The sequence below is a fragment of the Lithobates pipiens genome, unplaced genomic scaffold (genome assembly GCF_037356315.1).
Source record: "Lithobates pipiens isolate NorthernLeopardFrog02 unplaced genomic scaffold, aLitPip1_a1.2 Scaffold_19, whole genome shotgun sequence".
Classification (NCBI taxonomy): domain Eukaryota; kingdom Metazoa; phylum Chordata; class Amphibia; order Anura; family Ranidae; genus Lithobates; species Lithobates pipiens.
Window position 1 is genome coordinate 371570763 of NW_027507764.1, and position 26659 is coordinate 371597421.

At 41.8% G+C, this 26659-nt stretch overlaps 1 protein-coding gene across 3 annotated transcripts in view; it reads right to left on the reverse strand.

Moving 5' to 3' along the window:
* The window catches only part of RIPOR2 (RHO family interacting cell polarization regulator 2), a 212610-nt gene that overhangs the window by 21526 nt on the left and 164425 nt on the right, over positions 1 to 26659 (reverse strand). For all 3 annotated transcript variants that reach the window (XM_077492291.1, XM_077492289.1, XM_077492290.1), the window contains 4 exons: positions 21320 to 21455; positions 15914 to 16075; positions 9549 to 9707; positions 6134 to 6336 (listed from right to left, as the gene is read on the reverse strand). In XM_077492291.1, coding sequence (XP_077348417.1) covers positions 6134 to 6336; positions 9549 to 9707; positions 15914 to 16075; positions 21320 to 21455 — 660 coding nt within the window. The remainder of the gene's footprint in view (positions 1 to 6133; positions 6337 to 9548; positions 9708 to 15913; positions 16076 to 21319; positions 21456 to 26659) is intronic.

Genomic DNA, 26659 nt, shown 5'->3' on the forward strand with positions numbered 1-26659 from the left:
AGGGATGCATTTGTTGGGAGTATGATATGAGTTTGGGTAAATAAGACTCTTTTAAGAAGGGAAGGATGCATACTCTGAGAGGGCCCAAATGTGACTATTTTGGATTCAGTTGTTAGCAATGAGGGCAGACATACACCGATCAGCCATAACATTATGACCACTGACAGCTAAAGGGAATATCTTGTTACAATGGATTCAAAATTGGTGGAATGGATTAGACAGCAAGGGAACAGCTTGTTCGTGAGATTGATGTGGTGAAAGCAGAAAAAATGGGCATCACAGTTTGTTGTGTATGGGGCTATGAAGCCCATGGTGACCCGTGTCCACAGCCAGAAGCTTCCACAATGGTCACATGAACATCAGAACTGGACTATGGAGCAATGGAAGAAGGGGGCCTGGTCTACTAAATCACGTTTTCTTTTACAGCATGTGGATGGTTGGGTGCATGTGCAGTATCTCACAAAAGTGAGTAACCCCCCCCCCCCCATTTTTGTAAATATTTTATTATATTTAACAGGTTGGGCCCAATTTGGACATTTTCACTGCTCCCCATTCACACCTGAGACCTAGTAACACTAACAAGTCACATGACACCAGGGAGGGAAAATGGCTAATTGGGCCCAATTTGGACATTTTCACTTAGGGGTGTACTCACTTTTGTTGCCAGTGGTTTAGACATTAAGTAATATGGATAAGTTCGCCTTTTGAAACATGTTACATCCATATTCAGGGTGAAACTTGTTACATATGCAATGGCACCCGCTCCACCTTTATCCGCTGTTTTGACAGCAAGCAGGGGACCTTATCCTCCCACTAGCTGTCAAAATCTGAAAAAAGCCGCAGGGGCCTTTGCGACTGTTGGCTTGTAGTTCTCAATCAGCTTCTATGTCGCTTTTGAGCACTGTGGTAGTTCATCGAGCTTCGAGCGTCAGAGTGTAACTGCCTGCTCTGATCAGAGGCGCGGGCAGACAGATACACAGTCTGCAGGACTGTGGCATTACACCCATGATCTGCTGATCATGGGTGCAAAGTTTTACAGGTCCCTAACAAAAAAAATAAAAAATAAATGCTTTTAGAATTTTTTTGTAAAGGTAAGCTTATCTTTTAAAGTAAGTCTCCGAGATAATATGTAAACAGCTAATCTGGCATTACTTTAATAAAACTTGCTTCATTAAATGCATGTGCAAGAGTTATTAACCACTTCCCGACCAACCACCGCAGTTATACTGCGGCAGGCTGGCTCCCCTGCGTGAGCCGTTGTAGCTACGTGTCGGCTCGCGGGGTCGGAGTGCCAATGCTCGTGGCAGATGGTCGCGATGACCGCTGGCCACGAGTGATCATGTGCAGGAGAGATAGAACAGGGACGAGTGTATGTAAACACACACTTCCCTGTTCTGTTCTGACAGGAGTGACAGATTGTGTATCCCTATTAGCTAGGAACCACGATCCATCACTTCCTGTAGTCAGTCCCCTCCCCCTTCAGTTAGAATCACCTCCCAGGGAACCCAACCCCTCGATCGCCGCCTAGTGTTAACCCCTTCACTGCCAGTGACATTTTTACAGTAATCAATGCAATTGTATATGTTAATCTAAATACCGACGCTCAAAAAACTGCAACTTTGACTCCTATGTTGGTACTCTGCAATCCCAAGTGATTCCTCACCTAAATGAAGAAAATTGTATATATACCGTGTATGGGGATTGCGCCCCCTCTTATTTAACGTGTCACCCAAACTTCCTAAAGTTATTGTGATATTATTATATACGAAAAAATATATATATTTCTATCCCTCATACCAATAATTGACAGTGATTATCAATATCGTGGTGTTCCTACCGACACCTCCCAAATTATTAAACAAATACCAAATTGTTATAAAAAAATCATCATCCCAGATGGGATTACTGTGGCATCAGGGGTGATGATTTTTTTGTAACAATTTGGTGTTTGTTTTATGGTGGAATTTGTTTGATAATTTGTGAGGCGTCGGTAGGAACACCACGATATTGATAATCACTGTCAATTATTGGTATGAGGGATAGAAATATATATATTTTTTTCGTATATAATAATATCCCAATAACTTTAGGAAGTTTGGGTGACACGTTAAATAAGAGGGGGCGCAATCCCCATACACGGTATCAATGCAATTTTATAGCATGTATTAATGCCAATGGTCCCAAAAATCAGTCAGAATTGTCCGACCTGTCCACCATAATGTCGCAGTTGCGATAAGAATCACAAATCGCTGCCATTACTAGTAAAAAAAAAATAATAATAATAAAAATGCTACAACTCTATCCCCTATTTTGTAGACGCGACTTTTACGCAGACCATTCAATATACGCTTATTGCATTTTTTGTTTACCAAAAATATGTAGAAGAATACATATCGGCCTAAACTGAGGGAAAAAATGTTTTTATATATATTTTTGGGGATATTTATTATGTGTGGTTTGAACGCCGTTTACATATGCGGGCGCAAACTGCTAATGCGTTCACTTCTGTGAGCACGCTTTAAAAAAATATTTATTGTTTATTTTTATATTTTGATGGTTTCTTTTTACTTTTTTTTTTTTTTTTGATCACTTTTATTCCTATTACAAGGCATGTAAACATCCCTTATAATAGGAATAGGGCATTACAGGTTCTCTTTACAGGAGATCTGGGGTCTATAAGTCCCCAGATCTTGCCTCTAGGCTGAAAAAGTCTGAAATAAAAAATAAAATAAAAAAAGAAAGTTTCTCGGCTTCCCAGCCGAGGCGGCGGCATTTATTCAAATGAGAGGCCAGGCGGAGTGATGCGATAACATCACGCCTAGCCTCCAATCAATCATAGAGACTTTGGGGACCATCTGGCCCCCCGAAAATATCTATGGTAAACATCCAGCACCGTTCGATTCCTTCTCCAGCTCTTGTCAATCACACAGGTAATCTGCACCAGAGGGCAGCGCGCGCGGGGGGTGTCCCCTCCTGCCCACCTGTAAGAACAATCAAGCACAGCCGCTATATTTGTTCTTACACTGAAGGGAATCGCCGGCTGTAAAAGAAGATATCTAAATGAGGTCTAACTGCAGGCATCATTCAGATATCACCATCAGAGGCATATCTAGTAAAAATGGCGCCTATGGCAAGCACTGAAACTGCACCCCTGTCGAAAAAAAAAAAAAAAAACAGCTAACAAAACTGCAAGTCAAGCTCTTTAATCATTCAATTAACAAATTATGGATTGGCACTACACAAGTGCCTGGTGGGTTAGTCTGCCCCTGCTCATTAAACAGTTTGCAGTACATGGACTTTCACTGAATGTGGGCTGTTTAATGAGCTTGTTGCACAAAACACTTTATTACACTTTATTTACGATATCTATTTATTGAATCCAAATTGAGCACTATATTTGATTGTGTGCCAAGCAGAAGCAGCTAATCGCACATGATGATTAGGGAGGGTTTAGTGTAACAGTGAGTCTACAGGCAGTGTATATTGGCAGAAAGACCTACCTGGCCAGCCAGGCTCACCTCCCACTCTCAGAGGTCCTGGGGCGGAGCTTTCGGCGTTAGGGACAGGGCTTTCGGCGGTAGGAGCGGAGATTTTCGCAGCCCAGGACGGGGCTCTCAGAAGTCCAGGAGAGGCAATCTCAGCGCTCCCACTCTGCTCTAAGCACATAGACTACATGGGGCGGAGCAGGGTCAGAGCGTCAGTAGAGCTCCCGGCCCCGCCCCTTCCTGCTGACAGAGCCTCCCTCAGCCTAAGTTGAGCCCAAAAGCCCGGGCCGGGTAGGGGCTATCTGAGAAAACCCCAGCACCACGCTCCAGCAGGCCGACCGCAGCGCGGGGGGCTATATTAGTCCGGGAGGTGGACGTGGGAGGACGGGTGGGTTTTTTGTTGTGCGGAGGGTCAGCTTTTTTGCCGTTCCCCTTCCCCATGTCACCCACGGCACTTGCCTGCCATACCTTAGATACGCCACCGATCACCATGCAAAGTCTGCACAGTCATATGACGTTGGGCGGCGAGAAGTGGACTCTAGCTGCTAGATTTAAAAAAACTGATGAAAAACCAATGTAAGCATCATTCTTTTTTTCTTTTTAAATAGCTCGACTGAACTGATGAAAAATGGTCCACATGTGTGAAAGGGGCCTAAGAAAGATTAAGTTGATACCGTTGAGGCATGAGACATCCCAAAAATAAGGTGCTCTGTATTTATGAGGCTATATGATTTATTACATCTGAATCTGTTACATTGTGACTACCTCTCGCAGACATAAGATATACCTAAACATCAGGGCACAACCTGGAAAACCTAGCTGCCCTTTTTTGAGATACACAAAGATAGTGTCCTTTCACATAGGCCTTACATTTGTTTCATGAGTTCAATCACTTTTTTCAAAGAAAAAAAAGACAAATTCAGTTTACATCAGTTTTACATCAGTATTTTATCAGTTTTCACATTCGTTTTTTTTTTTGCATCCACTACCAATGCAAAAATGTGGCTTCAGGCCCCTTTCACACGGGACGGATCCGTAATGATCCGCCCCATGATGATCCGCTTGCTCAGCGGGGATCGCTCCGTTTATCCCCCATCGAATAGAGCGGAGAGCTGACAGGGTGGTCCCTGCACACTGTGCAGGGACCGCCCTCTTGGATCTCCGCTCCATTTGATGGGGGATCGAATGAACACGGACCGTCTGTCCGTGTTCATCCGATCCGCTCTGCAGACGGATAGAAAAATAGGATTTTCCTCCGTCTGCAGAATCGGACCATAGCGGAAACAGACGATATCGAGTGCCAATATCCCAAAGGGATGCATGTATGTCCGTATTTCATCTGAAAATTGATAGATGAAATACGGACATACGCATGTGTGAAAGGGGTCTTAAACATTTAAAAAAAACAGATGTTGACGGATGCGGATGTAAACGCATCTGTTTACATCCATTTTTCCATAGAGATGCATTGATGTCCGTTTTTCATTTGTCAACAGATGGATGAAAAACAGACAGAACACCCGTGTGAAAGGGGCCTAGACATACCGTAACACCACACACACGCACACAGTGCACTAACAGAATGGGTACAGATTCAGTGTCATACAGGTGTCTATCAATATAATGGCGAGGACTCCTTTATCAAGGAAGCTGATACATTTTTCTTGGATTTATAACCCCCGTCTTATCGCATGTCCCAAAGTCCAGAGCACTGATCAGTTTTGTGATCATTTTCATTTAAACGAGATCAGATAAAGTTATGCAAATACTGATCATAATCTACTTGGTGTGCTCGATCAATTTCTTCTCATGCATTTATACACCGTTGGATAACAAAATTCCTTTGTAGCCTAGGCGTACTCCCATGTGTGTGTGGGTGTGCTGAATTTTATAGTTTCCTCATATTATCTGAACACTTCAGATTTGATCTCCAAAGTTTTGGCTAAGTTATGCTTAGAGCTTGGTTGATACAGGGAAGAAAATAAATTGGTGGTTACCTTTAATTAAAGTGCTCCTATCAGATGCTGTTAATAAAAGTAAGCGTGCAGCTTTATATGAGGTATCCTTTGGTGGCATGTACTACCATTTCCATGCCTGCCCGGGTTTGTCATGAATAGGAGTAAACATGCACGTTCTCTCCCCATCCCACAATGCATTGCGCTTGGTATCTGAGGCAATTATCGCTAGGCTTTTGCACTACTTACACTGGTGATCCATAGATTGGTGACATAGGATCCGACTTGTGAGACCTCAAGTTGGATGACATTTGAAATTCAATGTTTCCCTATAAAAGCTGTCTTAGCTGATACTACACAAGTCTGTCCGACTTTAGAAAAGTTCCTCCACTACGTTGGTGCGACTTTAATACGACTTCAATGCCACAGAGTGTAAAAAGTCACTAAATCAGTAGTTTGGGCACTTTTGCAAGATTTAGAGAACATGAATGAGTTGGGATTCACCTTTAGCTACAATGCATAAATAGTTTGGATAAAGCAGGCTTAAAGTTTCTTGGAAACTTTGTGTAATGATAATGATCTTCAGCATTGTATAAAATAATAGTTAGCAACAATTTTATTTAAACATTCTAATCACTACAAACAACTAAATCTCCTCGGCATCTCTGACATTTATCAGACTTTACTACTCACATTTTCTGTGAACTCATCTGATGTGGATGCAGCAGATGAAAGTAAGGCCAGTGCTTGATTGACATCTTTGTCGTTCTCAGTGGATAGCTGTGTAATGGATGTCAGAAATTCCTGGCACCGAGGTAAATTATAAGTATCTAAATCTGTCATTTTATCCAGCACGCTTGTATCCGTTGACGTCTGGAGCATCTGCAGAGCTAACACTGGGATATAAAAAAAACATACAAATCTGTACAGCGGTGTAACTGAAATCGAATTTGTTTTCAACCATGACTTCACATTTATTTTTACCAATCTATATGTTATTTTAACCTGCGCAACGGTTCCCATTTCATTGCATAGGCTTAGATTTACAACCAAAAATGGTGCAAAGGTGGAAGAGATGGCTTCTGTAATCAGTCTGGTTAAGTTTTACAATGAAGAAAGAAATCTGGTTCAATGTTATGGGTACATCTCTACTTTTTTCTATTCTTTTACTCTTAGTTTTATATATCTTGGTCCCTATATAGTCTATTAAAAAGATTTCATTATGTTAGAAAAAATTATTTTTGTAAGGCTGTATTCACGCTTGAGCTGAGTTGGTCGTTTTTACAGGCTTTTTTTTTTTTTCTTAGCACGTGAACATACGCACATTTTTTTTCAGGCAATCTCATTAAAGTCTATTTGGACCAAAAACAGTTGTCGGCATTTCGAATTGTGGGCTGCGATTCTGCCCGCGATTTCAAAGCCCCAAGGTGTAAATGAAAAATCGTAGAACGCACATTTGAAATGCCATTCATTTGAATGGCATCTAAAAAAAAAAAAACAGTGTGCAGTGGCAACCTGCATCGCGTGAAGCTTGTAGTCCAACAAAAAGTTCAGAAGCTACTTCTGAGCAACGTTTCACAGGATGCTGGTTGCCACAATTGCAATGCGATTTAAAATCGTGGCAAATCTGCCCATGATTCAAAACACAGAGGTGTGAATGCAGCAGTACTCTTTCAAAGACACTACGCTCAGATGTGAACAGGCACTAGTAACCTCTTGGAGAGCGCTCCACGTACATTTACTGTAGAGCAGCGGCTCCTCTGCGCAAAATCATGTACAGGTATGTGATTCTGCACTTCAGGGTCTGCCGCTGGCCAACCGCTCCCGATGTAATTGGACAAAGCGGGAGCCAATCAGCGAGTCAATCCCGACAGAGGCAGAATGGTGATCTGCCTATGTAGACAAGGCAGATCGCCTTCTGTTAGTAGGGAAGACAGAGATCCTGTATTTCTGCTAAGCAAGAACACAGATCTCTGTCTTCCCACAGTTAAACCATCCCCCACACTGTTAGCAAGTACTCCCTAGATGGCCATGGCTAGAAATGTTAGGGGGGAGGTTCAAAGTGATTTCTCAATAAAAACAAGCATTGAGACATAGATGGATGGACGAGTTTGCTTTGAATATCAAAAATGACTTAAGCAGCGATTTCAGTTTGTGGTGCTCAGATACAGTTAAAAGAGAACAAACAAACCAACATGCATACTCACCTAGGTGGATGCAGCATTGGATCGGTCCTTCGCCACCTCTACACTGAGAACTGCTCCACTCTGAGCAGAGAGCTGGTGATTCTCTGCTCTGCCCCTCCATGGCTCACTGGAGCTCTGGGCTGTGGAGGGGGTGGAAGGGGCTGGCTCAGTCTCCCAGTAGCCCACTGAGAGGCTGAGCCAGCTGCCGGTCCAAACTTCTGGGTGGATCCCGACTGTAAAGTCAGGTTCGATCCAGAACCTGGACCGGGTGAGTGACGTCAGCCGATAGTGGACTTTAGCCCAGTGTCAGCTGAAAACGGGTCACAGGATCACGGGATGTAGACAATAAACCACACTGGAAACTTTTATTCCAATACAGTGAAAAGAAGTTGCAGTGTTAGATACACAGATACCTAGTCATATCAGACAAAACTGGTCTAATGTTGCTTTTTGATTTGTTGTTTTTTTATTTTGATATATATTCATTTCAATAATTTGTTGTTTTGTATGATGCTAAGATGGACTGATACAGCAATGAAGAAATCATGTGCACTCAGTGAGCAGTTTGAAAATTTCCATCAAAGTATGGTAAAAAGAACTACACAGGGTATGTGTAGCATTGACTCTGCTATTTAAAGGGGGTTTCAACTCCCCATTTATTTGGCACTCCTTTATTTACAACACAGAGACTTCTCCACCCCAACACAAACAGCCTTTGCTTAGTATTGTTTACAGAATTTGGCAGAGAAAGGTGTGACCATTCAGATACAATAGGTAATATATGGACAATTGTATCCGTATGCTTTCATAGTGATACCAGATTTCACCAGCAGATTCAGAAGCAAATTAAAGTGAAACTCCCAGTTTCAGTAATTCCTGTTATGTTGCCCTATGGAGGAGACACCAGAAATAAAGTGATTTATATTTTAAGTGGGGATTCTCTTAAACAAAATATCCAGGCATCTACAAAAGCATCTACGAAAGCAGGTATTTTCTAGAAGGTTAAAATACATCTAATATGTAATAAAAAGGCAATTATATTAGAACCATTCCATTAATTTAGAGAGGCCGAGGGTGTCAATACAGGCTCACGATTGAGACCTAGGCCTATGCCCCAGGGGTCCCAAGCAGCCCCTTATACACCTGGATAGGAGGGGCAGCATATAGAGGAACGATCCCGTCCATTTTGGAGGCGATTGGTTCCTCTACATAACACCCCTCCTATCCACCTTCTGGTGCCCCAAGCTCCTGTGTACTATCTGCCCCCTCGTCCCCTGCATGCTAGCCCCCCCCCCCTCTCCTGCCAGCTGCTGCAAGGGATCTGTAAGGATGGAGAGCAGGAAAGGGGCCAGTAAATGTGTAATTATTTCTTGCCTTCATTAAGACAAGGCTCCTTTCTTGTCTTAACGAAGGCAAGAAATCAATGACTCTGTCCAGTCATAACTGAGGCATAGTAAACTGTGTTTACTGTGCTTGAATTTGTGAATGGTTGGGAAGCTCTGTACAGAGCTATTCCTGTTCATTCATTCTGTGCAGCTGAGGCTACAGAGGAGGAGATTGAGAGCTGTGTCCACAATATCCTTTCTATGTCTCAAAGGTGAAACATCAGAGGTCTAGTTACACCCCTTATATTTCACTAAAGCCCAAACGGGCTACAAAAAAATTCTAAAAAATAATACAAAAATAAAAAAATTGTAAAATAAATGAAATACTTTGGTAAAAAACAAAATAAAAAAAACAAAACAACAACAACAAAAAAATACTGGCACCAGTGGCGGAACTACCATGGTCGCACTTGCGACTGGGTCTTGGCGTTCCGCCGCCATGGGGGGCCCTTTATATTTTCTTGCACCGGGGCCCTGAAGGTTCTAGTTACGCCTCTAAAAGAGACATTACAAAAACATAAAACATGTAGAGCATACCTTCCTTAGAAAGATGAATTAAATAGCTTTTGAGGTCAGAAATATTATGGCTGCTGAAGAAATCATAATACTGGAAAACCGTAATGATTTCTGTGGACAAATTCGCTGGCAACATGTTCTCTGCTTTGTCTAGATTTTGAGCAATCAACTTCCTGAAAACTAAAGAAACGTGAAAAAGTTTGTGAATGGTAAAAAAAATATACACTTTGCCAAAAGGGTGGATACACATTACAAAAATACCTAAAACAGATTAATCAGGGCTGTTGGAGGTCTTTTTGTACTAGCCACTGAATTCAAGAATAGCCTAAAATATACAGATGTTACAATAACAGGTATGGGTAATGAAGGGATTTCTTAGTAGATATCTATACCTAAACATGTTAAATGTATGATGCCATCTGTGTTCGATGTGTGGTAAAATTTCTGTGAATCACACAACTCAATCTTCATGACTGTCAGATATCTGAACGCAGTATGCGGTCTTTTACATTCTGAATATCATTCGTGTACACCAGGGCCTTTTTTCATTTAGAATGTGGCAAAATGAAGGCTTTTGTGTTTACATGTGACAGAGCACCCCTCCCGGCAGCTGCACATAACCCTTCCTGCCCAGTACATTCCTATGACAGCAGAAAAAGCCGGGGGTTTACACAGCCACGCTAGTCTGGCAGCATTGGCTCATGCTGAAGCTCTCATCTCCAGCTGACACTCTCTTGCTGCAAGTTGTAGCTGCTCTTCTGCAGCAGCCCCCATCTCTGGTACTTTCTAGATGGGAAGAGGGGGGGGGGGGGGTAATTTGTGGGAGGGAGGAGAGCTCTGTGCTGGGTTTGGGAGGAAGAAGGGTGCAATTTGGGGGGGGGGGGAGTGGGTGTCATTTTTGGCTGTAATGGGGCCAGTGAGATATGCACTCCTGAACCCTGCACTCTGTACATAGTGCTCTCCTAAGCTCTGCATGCAGTGCACTCCTGAACCCTGCACTCTGTATGCAGTGCACTCCTGAGCTCTGCACTCTGTACATAGCGCTCTCCTGAGCTCTGCACTCTGTACATAGCGCTCTCCTGAGCTCTGCACTCTGTACATAGCGCCCCGCTGAGCTCTGCACTCTGTACATAGCGCCCCGCTGAGCTCTGCACTCTGTACATAGCGCCCCGCTGAGCTCCGCACTCTGTACAGATCGCCCCGCTGAGCTCCGCACTCTGTACAGATCGCCCCGCTGAGCTCTGCACTCTGTACAGATCGCCCCGCTGAGCTCTGCACTCTGTACAGATCGCCCCGCTGAGCTCTGCACTCTGTACAGATCGCCCCGCTGAGCTCTGCACTCTGTACAGATCGCCCCGCTGAGCTCTGCACTCTGTACAGATCGCTCTCCTAAGCTCGGCACTCTGTACATAGCGCTCTCCTATGCTCTGCACTCTGTACATAGCGCTCTCCTATGCTCTGCACTCTGTACATAGCGCTCTCCTATGCTCTGCACTCTGTACATAGCGCTCTCCTATGCTCTGCACTCTGTACATAGCGCTCTCCTATGCTCTGCACTCTGTACATAGCGCTCTCCTATGCTCTGCACTCTGTACATAGCGCTCTCCTATGCTCTGCACTCTGTACATAGCGCTCTCCTATGCTCTGCACTCTGTACATAGCGCTCTCCTAAGCTCTGCACTCTGTACATAGCACTCTACTAAGCTCTGTACCCAGTGCACTTCCGAGCTCTGCACTCTGTATGCAGTGCACTGTGCATGTAGTGCACTCCTGAACTCTGCAAATAGTGCTCTCCTAAGCTCAGCACTCTGTACGCATTACATTTCCAAATTCTGCATTCCTGGTGTTTAACAATGCCCCTTTAAGATCCTCCCACTGTTGCAAAATGTTCAACAGGGAAGGAATGGGGGAGGTGTTTGGCTGTGCTCCTGCACCTATTCTCTGAGAAAAATAAAAAAATCCCTGGTGTACAATATATAGGTCAGGTAAATGTGATTCATTATGCTTTCACCGTATGAACATCCACAACATGCTAACCACACAGCTGAATCCATCTATACTTATCCCTTCATACAGTGCATATAACCAGGCTTTTAAGACATTTTATCTTTGGTTCATAACCCCCTCCCCACATCTGTAAACACATAACCACAAGCCATTAGGTTATACGAGGCATATGGCAGTAAGAATGACTATCAAATTTAAGGAGAAAAAGTCAGAAAAGCTGCACAATTGGATGTTTGAAGAAGGCAATAAAAAGAATATATTGTGAATATGCAACTCACATAGAATTAGGTTGGTTATTTTCTTCAGTTAAAGCAAGTAATAAAGAAGTCTTTATAATTTATTTGCCAAAATAAAAAAAATAAAAAAACCTTTTGTAATAGATACAGCTAGCCAGATCAACCAACTGGTTGTGTGAAAGAAATTAGCTTGATTCTCTCATTAACACAGACAGTGTTGGCAGAGGAACCTCTCCTGCTGGGCCATTGTATTCTCCCATCCCCGCCATGAGAAGACAGTGATTTTTGCTAGTAGCTACACCAGCCGCTAAACAATCGTATGTAAAATCCAGCAGGCTGGTTGTACCCCGGTTGATCGATCTATCAACTTGGCACATTCAGCCTGCACATACATGGTTTTAACCATTGTCATGCATGCTGTATATAATTAAACTTATAGGAAACAAACCAGGCAACATCCAACTTGTTATAAAGGTCAACATAGACTGATAATCATCCCCCAACTCCCAGGTTACAGGAAGTCTCCTAATGTAAATGGACTTATAAATATGTGTTAGGATATAACTGCAGTTCCAATTCCAGCAAAGAGGTAAATATGCAAAGCCATATGGTTAACAGAGCTGGCAAATAACTACTGTGGGGTATGTTCCAAACAAACTCAAGTAGGGGTAACAAAGTATTACATTTCCTTCTTCCATATAGAGGGGATAGGATATTCCCTCCGTTTGTCATCACTTGTCCATCCTTCTGGGGTTATGTTCCATCTCAGCACATTCCCATGTTATTAAAGAAATTCCTGTATCGGAACTTGCACATTCAGTGTTGGTGCACCCAGCAATGCTGGGATCCCCCACATGTGTTCGATAATGTGCCATGTGGTCTTTGGAATACTTTCTTTTATTAGAAAGAGAAATAAGAACAGTGCGGTAAGCACCATGACAAAAAACATAAATAGGAGAGTCGATTTACATATATCCACATAGAACTTATACAACAAAAAAGAAAAAAAATTGTGATGTTTTGATGCAAAGCAAAATAAAAAGTAACAGGGCATGTAGTACCTATAGCTAAACAATGCAGTATTACAGTAACATATAGACAGTCATCCATAATACCTATTAATACCTATTGATGGAAAGCTTGTGGCTCACAGTAGTGCAAAATTAAGTATATGCAAAACATAATTTGTGCATGTAGAGGTATGCTCCAACCATTTATCCCAGATTTTATGATATTTAGCCGGGCACCCTCTATGAATATATAAGACTTTTTTGTTTGGCAACGTGGTGTTAACGTCTGCCACTCAATTCTGGATGGTCGGTGGTGATGTCCTGAGCCAAACCCTTGCAATCAACAATCTGGCTATAAAAAGCATTTCTTGCAGGAAAATATGAAGATGTTGGTCATTATTTGGATTAGGAAGGAGGCCCAAAAGGCATTGTTTAGGGCAGAGGGTTAGTGGAAAGCCCATTTGATCATGAAGGAACCTAACACTTGTGTCCAGTAGCCTTGAATAGCAAGACAAGACCATATTAGGTAATAACAAGTTAAGCTGGTCTCTCATCTGAGGCACAGAAAACTATACTGTGCCTGGTACCAAGATAGACGAATAAGGTTATATGCAAGATATACAAGTGGTTAAGGGGTCAGAAAGTTTAGGGGAGACTAGCATACAGGATTCTAATACCTCATCCCAGTCTTCATCGTCCAGCTCCCCCACCCAACAGGTTTTCAATTGATAGGCTAAGTTAGTGGCTGCCGGGTGTAGGAGGTAAGTATAAAAAGTAGAAGTTCATTTTTTGAGAGTCTGAACCTGTAAGTACATCAAATGGGAATAGGGAATCAAGATTGGGGATGGAGTCCCAAAATTGGGTGTGTAAAGCGTGGCGGAGCTGAAGATAATGGAAAAACAGTTGGGTAATTCAAACTCTTGAGATCTTGAAATTATTTAAAACCTCTATTGGAAAGAACATGAAAGACGTATATGACCCCTCTACCAACCCACAAACCCATAGTTAGGCACCCTAAGTAGTTCAGGCAGATGAGGATTACCCCAAAGGGGTGTGTGGACATGAAAAGGAGCATTTGCTTTACACGTAGCTAATTCCCAACTTTACAATGGTGATATATCATTCCCCTATGGCCTTTCTGTTTTATAGGGTCACGTATCTCACTCAATCGGGAAGAGGTGAATAACTGGACAGGAAGTGTTGAAACATACTACAGTGATAGAATGCTACTTACTCTTGTCAAAGTGAAAAAAAAATGGGATAATTGGAAGTTAAATAATACAGATTGGGGTCCGGAAGAGCTGTACCACCCAAATTCATGGGACTTTTTAAGGCTCGCCATGACAGTTTATGCCAGGAGGTACCCCATATAAAAGTATTGAGTATAGATTCCATGGACTTAAAGATATGGAGTTATGTGCCCCATAACTCCAAGAGGAAGACGGGATCATGTCTGTGTTTTAGACTTAAGTGTCAAGTAAAGAGGTTCCAAGTTAAGCCTAACATAATCTTCCAGATATCAGGAGATTGGGATACCCAGGTATTTAATCTGACTAGCTCTTACCAGTGGGAAAGAGGCTTGCTCAGCAGGGGGGGGGGGCCATGTCTAAAGGGAGGATTTGAGACTTTTCCCATACGATTTGCAGCCGCGAGAAATCCCCGAAAGGCTTAATGTGACGCAAAGCTTGGAATTCTTTTAAACTACTGTATGTGCCCAACAGTATGTGGTAAAGCCAGAATTACAAACCTCATGAAGTACACACAGTAAGCTTTTTGGGATGATCAGATGAGTAATTAGATGAACTATGTATATATAGTATACTGCTGAGAAGCAAATACGTATCTATATCTGTAACTGTGATCTACCGTATATGTGATGCTGTGATGATATATTAGTGGGAGTTGAATGTGCACGTTCTGATAGAACAAGATTTGATGAATAATATTGTATTATGCTGAGATGGCATAAAAATCCAGAGTGACCAAGTGACCACAAATGGAGGGAAAGTGTCTCCTGAGTATGGAAGAATTAACTATGACACACTTTGTAACCCAGTCTTGTGTTTTGTATGGAACATACCACACAGAAGTGGGTTGCTATTTGCCAGCTCTATTAACCACATGGCTTTGTACACTCACCTCTTTGCTGAAATTAGATTCTGACACATACTCATTAGTGCAGGTTACATTAGAAGACTTCAGAAATCAACAGAGGCCTCGGGCTTGAGAGATGATTATCAGCCAATGTTGTCCTATATGTGTTTAATCATATACAGTATGCATGACTTGAATATGGGTGTACCCCAGTGTAAAGTTTTAAGTTACAGATCTATCATGTTTTAACGGGTTGCTATATGAAGTTTCTTGATATTGTGAATTTTCTAGGACTGGTTTTGTATTGACTAATTGGTTTTCTTAATGCATCAGTTTTCCAGTTCCTCTTCATTACTGGTATGGAATACTGTATTTTTCGCTCCATAAGACGCACTCCCCCCCCCCCCCCAAAAAAAAATGGGGGCAAATGTCTGTGCGTCTTATGGAGTGAATATTGAGCAGGCCTCCTCTCCAACCACTCCATCGGTATTTGGTCTGTCCTCCAGCGCAGCAAGTGATGTAATCGCGAGTCACCACCCCTGCACGGTGTCACCGTGGGGAGATCCGCAACAGACCCTGATTTACCACATCTATCTCTGAGATGGCACATGGCTCCCCCACCCTATCCATCCACTCTGTCTCTGGGTCTACCGCAACACCACTTACAACAATGACAGTGAATGGCATAGAGACACATTCAGGAACTATCCATTTGAGGACAGGCATTGTAACACAGCCACTGGGACTTGTGGCTAGAGACTGCCTCACTGAGTTGGCAGATCCTATGTAAGTTCACCACATTGACAACATTTGGTTCAGAATATTTTTTTTCTTGCTTTCCTCCTCTAAAACCTAGGTGTGTCTTATGGTCAGGTGCGTTTTATGGAGCGAAAAATACGGTAGTATATTTTTGAAGGATGCAACATACATGAAGCCCCAGAGAAATTACATATATAAAGGTGTTTTTTTTTGTTTATGTGCGAGAGATTAACTTATACATGACTTCATAACCAGGTAAGGAATGTCCCCATGCATGTACCTTTTTCAGCAAGTCCTGGGCTCTCTACATTCACTGTTTGGCTGAATGTTTCATGCAGTTGTTTCATCATTTTCTCAGCAGTGGTGTGATACAGATGTGTAGGTGCAGAGCATTTCATCCAAAAAGATAATAGTGACGGCATATCATGAAATCCAGAGATAACTTAGAGAGGGAAAAAAGAAAAACTGCATTAAACAGATGATTCTAAATAGAACATGGCCCATACCTACCAAATTTTATTTGTACCAGCTCTAATGCAGTAAGTCAGAATACAAAATACAACAGAGGGTTAGGAAAACCAGTTAACGGTATACAACTGTCCTGAGACCCTTTGAACACTGGCCATACACCAGGCAATTTTGTGCCAACTTCAAACACATCCAGTGGCGACTGGTCCACAAGGGGCGAAAAGGCGCCAGACCAACAGGTCTTTACCAGGTCCGTCACCCCCTCACAGGCATGTGACCACATCCCGAGGCCCCAACTGGCCAATTTCATATTGACCTCGGGGCACATAGACCTCCCACCTTGTGATACCAAAGATTTGGTTTCCGGCCAATCAGGACAGGAAGACCCAGAACCCGCAAAGAAAACCGGGAAAGACAGAAGTGGCGACGCGGGTACCAGGGGAGCCGTGACAGCTGGAGGGCTTGGCCGTAGGGTGAATGCGGTCCCCAAAATCCTCCAGCACCAGTCGCCACTGAACACATCCATCCAACTTACAACTGCAAATGTAACCAATGCATCAAAGAAACCCACAATGATCTATTTCTATGTAGCTTCTATGTCACTTTAATAAAATCAGCAGGAAGCATAAGTGAATTGGACTGTGTGTTTTCTTTGCTAGAAACAACCCTGGGTTATGATTAGTAGAACTCAGCAAGCAAACCAACAGGCAACATTCAGGTTGCTTTTTTTTTTTTTTTTAATAGGCAAGGAATCGTTGCCTGTTGGTTAGCTTGCGGAGTTTAGATTTCCTGGCTTGTCTTCGGTGTACCCATAGTGATTTGCTACTGCTGTTGGTCTGATATCCGGATGCTGGTCTAGATTACGGGCTCGATATTGCTTGCCCTCTGGTAAGCGCGCAATTGTGTGTGGTGGAGGTTCACAAATATTGGTGGTTTTTGGCTACACAGAAGAATTAATTTACCTTCATTCACTTCACTGGACTGTTCCTTAATATGTATTCATAATTTTTTGTGGATTTGTTATTTGTTATTTATTACCTATTATTGATTTGGGGTTTATTAGTGGTGGGTTGTAAGTTGTAATACACTTTATCCTATCACTTTACACATATTGTTCACATTTTTTTCTATTTTAATTAATTTGCGCAGCTTTTTCTTTTTTTTTTTTAATAAGTGCTGTACACATGCTACTGCAGGCAGTCGTCCAGGTGAATGGAGCCGCGTTGCAACCGCTTGCATTGCAAACAGTTGCGACAAAATGATCTTGCATTTAGGGGGTTAAAACCGGCGGTGAGAAGGCAACATATCACCTCTTCACCACATGCCAAATACATCTGAAAATAAATCTGATCATGAATCGCTTTTCAGAGGCGAGGCAGCCCCTGCCACTATTACGAACAAGCCCTAAAAAAGCAGTTCCGTTCATACAGGATTAGGGGTCAAGATTAAGAGTAATGTACATACATACTTGCACTAACACACTCACATACATGCATACAAACACATACATGCACTAACATACATACCGTATTTTTCGGACTATAAGGCGCACGTAAAAGCCTAAATTTTCTCATAAAATCGACCGTGCGCCTTATATATGACCTTCGTGGAAAAAGCCACCCGGTCTCTTACCGTAAACTGACGTACCGTAAACCTCTCTCAGGTTGTTCTACTGCGTGACTGATAGCGATGAGTTTGAAATCCGCTTCGTAAGCATGTCTCTTAACAGGAGCCATTTTTGGGGCAGCGGGTATACCGTAGAAAATGAACGAATGAATGCGCACACCTCCTGACTAAGATGGCCGTAATGCCCAATCCAAGCAGTGCAGCTTCGTGAGCATTACGGCCATCTTAGTCAGGAGGTGTGCGCATTCATTCGTTCATTTTCTACGGTATACCCGCTGCCCCAAAAATGGCTCCTGTTAAGAGACATGCTTACGAAGCGGATTTCAAACTGAAGGCTATCAGTCATGCAGTAGAGCATGGAAATAGAGTAGCTGCGAGAGAATTCAACATTAATGAATCAATGGTACGAAAGTGGAGGAAGCAAGAAGATGCCCTGCGCCAGGTAAAGAAGACCAAACTGAGTTTCCGAGGAAACAAAGCAAGATGGCCACGGTTGGAGGACAAAATTGAACAGTGGGTTATTGAACAGAGAACCGCAGGTAGAAGCGTCTCTACTGTCTCTATTCGACTCAAAGCAACAGCGATCGCACGCGACATGGAGATCAACGACTTTCGAGGAGGTCCCTCTTGGTGCTTCCGTTTCATGAAAAGGCGGAATCTCTCTATCCGCACAAGAACCACTATGTCACAGCAACTGCCAAAGGATTACGAAGAAAAGCTGGCCATTTTCCATACCTACTGCAAGAACAAGATCAATGAACAGAAAATCCGACCAGAGCACATCACCAACATGGACGAGGTCCCCCTTACCTTTGATATCCCTGTAAACCGTACTGTCGAGAGAACAGGGACCAGTACGGTATCTATACGCACTACAGGAAACGAAAAGTCATCCTTCACTGTAGTTCTCGGTTGCCAGGCTAATGGCCAGAAACTACCACCCATGGTAATTTTCAAGAGGAAGACTCTGCCAAAAGAAAAGTTTCCGGTTGGCATCATCATCAAGGCTAACCCGAAGGGCTGGATGGACGAGGAGAAGATGAGTGAGTGGCTGAGAGAGGTTTACGTCAAGAGACCGGGCGGCTTTTTCCACGAATCTCCATCCCTATTGGTCTGTGACTCCATGCGCGCCCATCTGACAGATACTGTCAAAGCCCAAGTGAAGAAAACTAATTCGGTGCTTGCCATCATTCCAGGTGGATTAACCAAAGAACTGCAGCCACTAGATATAGGTGTCAACAGGTCGTTTAAAGTTAAACTGCGAGCTGCGTGGGAGCATTGGATGACAGAAGGCGAACACACATTCACCAACACAGGGAGGCAACGCCGGGCGAGTTACGCCACTATCTGCCAGTGGATCGTGGATGCCTGGGCGAAGGTATCAGTCACCAGTGTAATCCGAGCTTTCAAGAAGTCCGGAATTATCACTGAACAGCTAAGTACCGGTACCGATGACAGCAACGAGCCTGACTCGGATACTGATGAGAATGATGAGAGGGATACGGGCGTGCTTGATGCCGAAATCGCCCAATTGTTAAACTCAGACACTGAAGATGAAGAATTTGATGGATTTGCGGGAGAAGAATAAAGTGAAAAAGTGAGTGTCTGGTTTTGTACGGTATTCACCGGTAACTGAACAGTGTTAATAGTTATTGAAGAATAAAGTGAAAAAATAATTGTCTGGTTTTGTATTTAATTGAACAGTGTTAAGAGTTATTGTTATAGACCATTTTATGGTTATTGCTAAAGAGTTGAATAAAATTTGACTTACAGTACCGCATCCGAGTTGTGTTTCATTAAATGCGCCTTATAATCCAGTGCGCCTTATAGTCCGATGCGCCTTATATATGGAAATATCCATTATATTAGCCGGTCGTTGCTAGTGCGCCTTATAATCCGGTGCGCCTTATCGTCCGAAAAATACGGTACACACTCACATACATACATACACACAGCCTTTTTTTTAAAACTGCAGTACTGTACCTGTGCTAGCACTGCCGGGTACTGGACTGTAGGGGGAGGTGGAGAGGTTAGGACTGAGGAAGATGCCTCCTCCTCCCTCTGCTCTGCATTCACTGTCCTGATTGAGTCCCCAGTGTGCCGTTGTACAGTTGGATGGAGGGGCAGGAGCTCGGTCTGATCCGAATGCCTTTATCAAGAAGGATGCCACAGTACCCTGGTTGCGAAAGGCTGCTCTATGTTATGAAGATACAGAGAGGGTAGGTATTCTGTAGTCCCAACACCCTTCCAGTTCTAGGGTGATAATGCTGCTGCTATGAATATAGAGTGTAACTATGTGAGTGTTGTCAACCTAGGATAGATAGTGTTACTGCCAGGATCACTAAATGAAAATAAAGTGAAAAATAAATAAATTGCAGCCACTGCATCTAAGGACCAGTAATCTGCAATATATTAAAATGTTTGTTTTTGAGTTGTGGGGAACCTTGAAGATTTATTCCACATAATTTATCACACAGTTTAATTTAACTTGGAGATGCTTGATGTAATAGGAGCAGTAAAGATGAGAATGGGTGGACTTTCAGTCAGAAGAGAATTATGCTGCCGAATCCACGATAAGAGACAATCTTTAATGTCTTTGTCTATGTCAGTGATGGAGAACCTTGGTACTCCAGATGTTTTGAAACTACATTTCCCATGATGCTCAACTACACTTCAGAGTACAAGAGCATCATGGGAAATGTAGTTCCAAAACATCTGGGGTGCCAAGGTTCACCAACGCTGGTCTATACAATTCCATACCTCCCAACATTTTGAGATGGGAATGAGGGACACCTACCAGCAAACGTATGTAGGCATAGGACACGACCTCTGCCACACCCCCTTAAAGGAGAATTAACCAAAAAAAAGGTTAATTAATTAAATCCACAAGAGATTTCCTTTTTTACCACTACTATTCCTTTATATTGACTTTAAAAATGTACAAATGCAGCAATTTAGAAATTGGATGGAAAGTTTAGCACTGGGAAACACTTTTTGAAAGATAAAAAGTGCATTTTATATACAACTATGAGGATCAGACCAAAATGAGGGACAAATGAGGGGGAAAGAGGGAGAAAGAGGGACATTGCTCCAAATCAGGGACAGTCCCTCGAAATCAGGGACAGTTGAGAGCTATGGTATTACTATTATACATATTTATAGGGAAAAAAAAATGTTAATCCATTTTTAAGTTAATTATGTTTTAAAATACTACCAAAAGTTGGTTCTCCTCAAAGAAAAAGCCTATACCTCCACCGTGATCATTTCTAATGCCTCCTACACCAAAAGCTTTTTTTAAGTTGCTTGTTTTTAGATCAGCTTTACATTGCTTGCTATAAGATTACTGAGGTCACTGCACGAGAAGCCACCACCTTCCACTACTATTATTAGTAATGTCATTAAACTGAGAAGTGACATTCACAAGCTTCGGTGTGGAACAGAGGTCATTTCAGTTTATAACACTTGCATTTTATGGGCTTTTTTCCAGACATGTAATAAACTAGTCTGCTCTGTGCAGCTCTTGAAAACAGTAATAGTCTCCGCTCGGTGTCCATCAGTCACGGCCTTCAATGACCTGTCAGCCATAACTTACCTTCTACAACTGAATTTGTGTTGTCCATATTCTCTCTACTGATGTCGGAAAGTCTCTTGATGACTTGGCATTGCTTGCCTAATTTCTTTTTCAGGTCTCTTAGAACAAATAGAACTTGACTTGATATAATTATTTGCTATAATAAAACACATCCACAAAAAAAAAAAACGGGATCAGTATAGTAGACATGCCGTTTCATATTCAACATTCCAGGCAACAAGTGAAAGCAATGAATGAACTCCTAATTTTGTTCTATGTAATAGGCTGCAGCAAGTTCCTAGATAGTTCCACACGTGTGGTTTCTACAAGGGTCTGCTTCCTAAAGTGTGTACTGTGCGACTTTCAGAATAAAATCTGACCAGCAGCCAGCCAGCAGCCAGCAGCTGTTTCTCACTCAACTACCTAGACCACCCAAACCTAGATCATCTGACTTTACTGTAGCTCATCATACTAATGCCAGAGGTGACAGTGCCACCTACTGACAAAAGGGAGAAGCCACAGCTGAAGCAGGATTAGGAGGAAACCCATTAAATCCATAAAACCTAAAAATTAGCCAAGCTAGCTACCACCCAGCACAGCTAAATTTACCTGTAGCCTTGTTTTAGGACAAGGGTGCTACATACCTCTGATTGTATGAATTTTGAAAAATGCATGAATTTTGAATGCACTTTATTTTATGTGCTGCACTGTTTTTGATATGCTTTATTAGGTTGGTCATAGAGTTGCACAATTAATCGTCAAGAATCTTTATCGCGATCTTGACTAAAGCGTTTCACAATTCTTTCTATGCAAAGAATTCTCTCTGCTCTTCTGAAGCCACAGCCTTCAAAACAAAGTAAGAGAAAAAACAGGCAGTCTGCCAAAAATCTAAATATTCTTTATCAGTTGAACTTAAGTATAAACATTGTAACAATTTGTCAATGGAATAAACTTCCTGTGTAAGTGAAAAAAAGTTTAATCAATTCAACACTTTTTCTGACATTTGTTGGTTTCAAGTTAAAATATTTTTTTTTTTGGGCTAGAAAATTACTTAGAACCCCCAAACATTATATTTTTTTGTTTTAGCACACACCCTAGAGAATAAAATGGTGGTTGTTGCAATATTTTATGTCAGACTGTATTTGCGCAGCAGTCTTTCAAATGCATTTTTTTTAAAATAATTGCTTTAATTAATAAAAAAACAAAACAAAAAAAACACAGTAAAGTCAGCCCAATTTTTTTTTGTATAATGTTGATTTTACGTCGCGAGAACCGTGGTCTTTTTATTCTAAGCAAAAAAATTGTGATTCTTATTTTGGCCAGAATCGTGCAGCTCTAATTGGTCACTTATTTATGTGCCAGCTGCTCTAAACTCTGAGCGCTCACTGTTATTTTGTATTTGAGTTTTATTAGTTTGGATGGCCCAACCCCAGAGCCAAGTTAGATGACCTGATATTTCCACATGTGCTGTACATTGACAATCTTATCAACACTCATCTTCACCGTAAACAGACTGTTGTGCTACATATATCTCAAAAGTACTTGAAGTGGCTGCAGGCAGTTCTTTATTTTGGGTAAACAGATACAAATACTACCCTTATAAAGCCAAGGTCATCTCAAATAACTTCTACTCAGTCATGTTTCTGAGATTTGAACATATAAATGATGAATGTTGTTCTGCCCCATAGAAAAAAAAATCATATTACTACTACTATTTACTTTATTTAAACTAAAAACTTTAAAACTCACTTTCTATGGACCCATTCACTCAATCACTAGAGCTTTAATACATTAATAAACTGCTGCATAAGTTCTAAACTCTATTCAAAGTACATATTCCTAATGTTAAAAAGTACCTTCTATTGCTTGCACACTGCAAAAATCTCCACATTCCTTATTTTTTTTTGCTATGATCTGACTTTCTGTTGGAGTGTGGCTATGTTCTTTCTCCATGGTCACACTGTATGTAAGAGCATAGCCACCTTCTCCTGTTCACTCCCAAGATGGACTGTGAGATGCACTATATTGGCAAAAGTATTGGGACGCCTGCCTTTGCACGCACTTGAACTTTAATGGCATCCCAGTCTTAGTCTGTAGGGTCCAATATTGAGTTGGCACACCCTTTGCAGCTATAACAGCTTCAACTCTTCTGGGAAGGCTGCCTACAAGGTTTAGGAGTGTGTCTATGGAAAAGTTTGACCATTTTTCCAGAAGCGCATTTGTAAGGTCAGGCACCGATGTTGGATGAGCAGGCCTGGTTCTCAGTCTCCGCTCAAATTCATTCCAAAGGTGTTTTATTGGGTTGGGGTCAAGAGCAGGCCAGTCAAGTTCCTCCACCCCAAACTCACTCATCCATGTCTTTATGGACCTTGCTTTGTGCACTGGTCCAAATCATTTGGTGGAGGGGGGATTATGGTGTGGGGTAGTTTTTCAGGGGTTGGGCTTGGCCCCTTAGTTCCAGTGAAGGGAACTCTTAAGGCATCAGCACACCAAGACATTTTGGATAATTTCATGCTCCCAACTTTTTGGGTACAGTTTGGGGATGGTCCCTTCCTGTTCCAACATGACTGTGCACAAACAAGGTTCATAAAGACAGGCATGAGTGAGTTTGGGGTGGAGGAACTTGACTGGCCTGCATACAGTCATGTCCTCAACCCGATAGAACACCTTTGGGATGAATAAGAGCGGAGACTGTGATTTGAAGCTGTTATAGCTGCAAAGGGTGAGCCAACTCAATATTGAACCCTACGGACTAAGACTGGTATGCTGTTAAAGTTCATGTGCATGTAAACGCAGGTGCCCCAATACTTTTGCCAATATAGTGCATCTCCCAGTCCATCTTGGGAGTGAACAGGAGAGAGAAGGTGGCTATGCTCTTACATACAGTGGGACCATGGAGAAAGGACATAGCTGGACTCCAACAGAAAGTCAGATCATAGCAAATAAGAATAAGGAATGTGGAGATGTTTGCAGTGTGCAAGCAATAGAAGGTACTTATTAAAGTTGGGAATATGTACTTTGAATAGAGTTTAGAACTTATGCAGCAGTTTATTAATGTATTGCAACTCTAGTGATTGAGTGAATAGATCCATAGAAAGTGAGTTTTAATGTTTTTAATTCAAAAAAAAGTAAATAAGTACAATTTAAAAGGAAGGGTGTATGATGTTTTTTTTTTCTTCTATGGGGCAGAACAACATTCATAATTTATATGTTCAAATCTCAGAAACATGACTGAGTAGAAGTTATTTGAGATGACCTTGGCTTTATAAGGGTAGTATTTGTATCTGTTTACACAAAATAAAGAACTGCCTGCAGCCACTTTATGCACTTTTAAGATAAATGTAACACAACAGTTTTTTTGTTTATGGTGAAGATGATTGTTGATAAGATTGTCAATGTACAGAACACTTGGAAATATCAGGTCATCTTAGTCCGTAGGGTTCAATATTGATTGGTCCACACTTTGCAGCTATAACAGCTTCACCTCTTCTGGGAAGGCTGTCCACAAGTACTTTTGGCAATATAGCATGATGTGCATAGAATAGTGTACACGATAGCAACTAACATGCACTGCTTGTGCCAAACAAATAGAAGTAAAGGGGAAAAGGAGAGGTCCGGGTGCTCACTAAGGATGTTACAGACAGACAGAACACCACAGTAATAATTTGTAAAATAGATTACAGGGCCATTAAGTAGTGATTGTGTATGGATAATTTTTAAGGATATTGTTTGGTGTCACTTTTAGGTAGGAGGCTGAAATCAGTAATTTCCAGGACATTGGTGAACGTTTTTCTGTTTTTTTAAACAATTCATTGACACTATTGTTCTGTAGTACAGTTTACAATTATCAGTTGCAAGGAAGTGAAATTATAATAGCTGACTGATCAAGTCATTTCCATCATATTTAACTCACTGAGACCCAGGGGGTTTTTAATGTAGAAAAGGAAGAAAAATACGGAGATGTGGCGACCAATCATATTTCATCTTATTTTCTGGAAAATTAAACCTGGCATTTGGTTGGTAATAATGTAAAAATATATTACTGCAACGTCCTGATATCGCTCATAGAGTGATATTAAAAATGTGAGAAAAAAACTGTTGAAACTTAATGTGAGACACACACAATAAACAGAATAAAAGATAAAAAAGCTGTGCTGAATAAATACTGTGATATAACTATTGTGACATATAAGTATTAACTGTGCATCAGATATAATGGAGGTGATGAATACTCCATATGACTCAATATTAAGTCAATATGATAACACAACGCTGATATAGCATGCATACAAAAACAAAACAAAAACAAAATAAAAGGCTACAAGAGCTCTCTCTGTGTCCAATTGACTCCGATGGATTGCTGAACAGATATTCCACACAATATAAAGTTCAAAGTAAGAGTTTAAACGATGATTCCTCAACCCTCTGTTCCATGATGACATAAAAACAAGACACCCAAGAAGATGTGACAGGGTACAACAGTAAAGATCATCCACCACTGATAATACTGCCGCTTACCAGCTTGCTAGATCTCGTTTAACCGCTTCCCGACCGATGCACGACGATGTACGTCAGCAAAATGGCACAGGCAGGCAAATTGGCGTACATGTACGGCCATTTAAAATTGCCCCTGTGCCATCGCTTGCACGCCACCAGCGGCGTGCGCGCGTGCCAGTCGGGACCCCAGTGAGTCCAACCCCGGGTCCCATGGACTCGATCGCCGCGGGGATACCCGCGATCGTCTCGCGGCTAGATACTGTTTACATCGGCATCTCCCCGTTCTGCCTAGCAACAAGTGACACTGATCTCTGCTCCCTGTGACTGGAGCAGAGATCAGTGTTCTGTAACTCACAGCCACACCCCCCACAGTTATAAACACGCCCCTAGTACACACTTTACCCCTACACTGCCCCCTCCTGGTTAACCCTTTCCCTGCCAGTGTCATTTACACAGGAATCAGTGCCTTTGTACAGCAATGGTCCCAATGTGTCAAAAATGTCCGATGTGTCCACCATAATGTCGCAGTCACAATAAAAATCGGTGATCGCCACCATTACTAGTAAAAATTATTAATAAAAATGCCATAAAACTATCCCCTAGTTTGTAAAGGCTATAACTTTTGCGCCAACCAATCAATAATCGCTTATTGCGTTTTTTTTTTTTACCTAAAATATGTAGAAGAATACATATCGCCTAAACGGAGGAAAAAAAAAAATGTTTTATATATTTTTTGGGGATATTTATTATAGCAAAAAGTAAAAGATAATGCATTTTTTTCAAAATTGTTATTTTTTGTTTATAGCGCAAAAAAATAAAAACCGCAGAGGTGATAAAATACCACCAAAAGAAAGCTCCATTTGT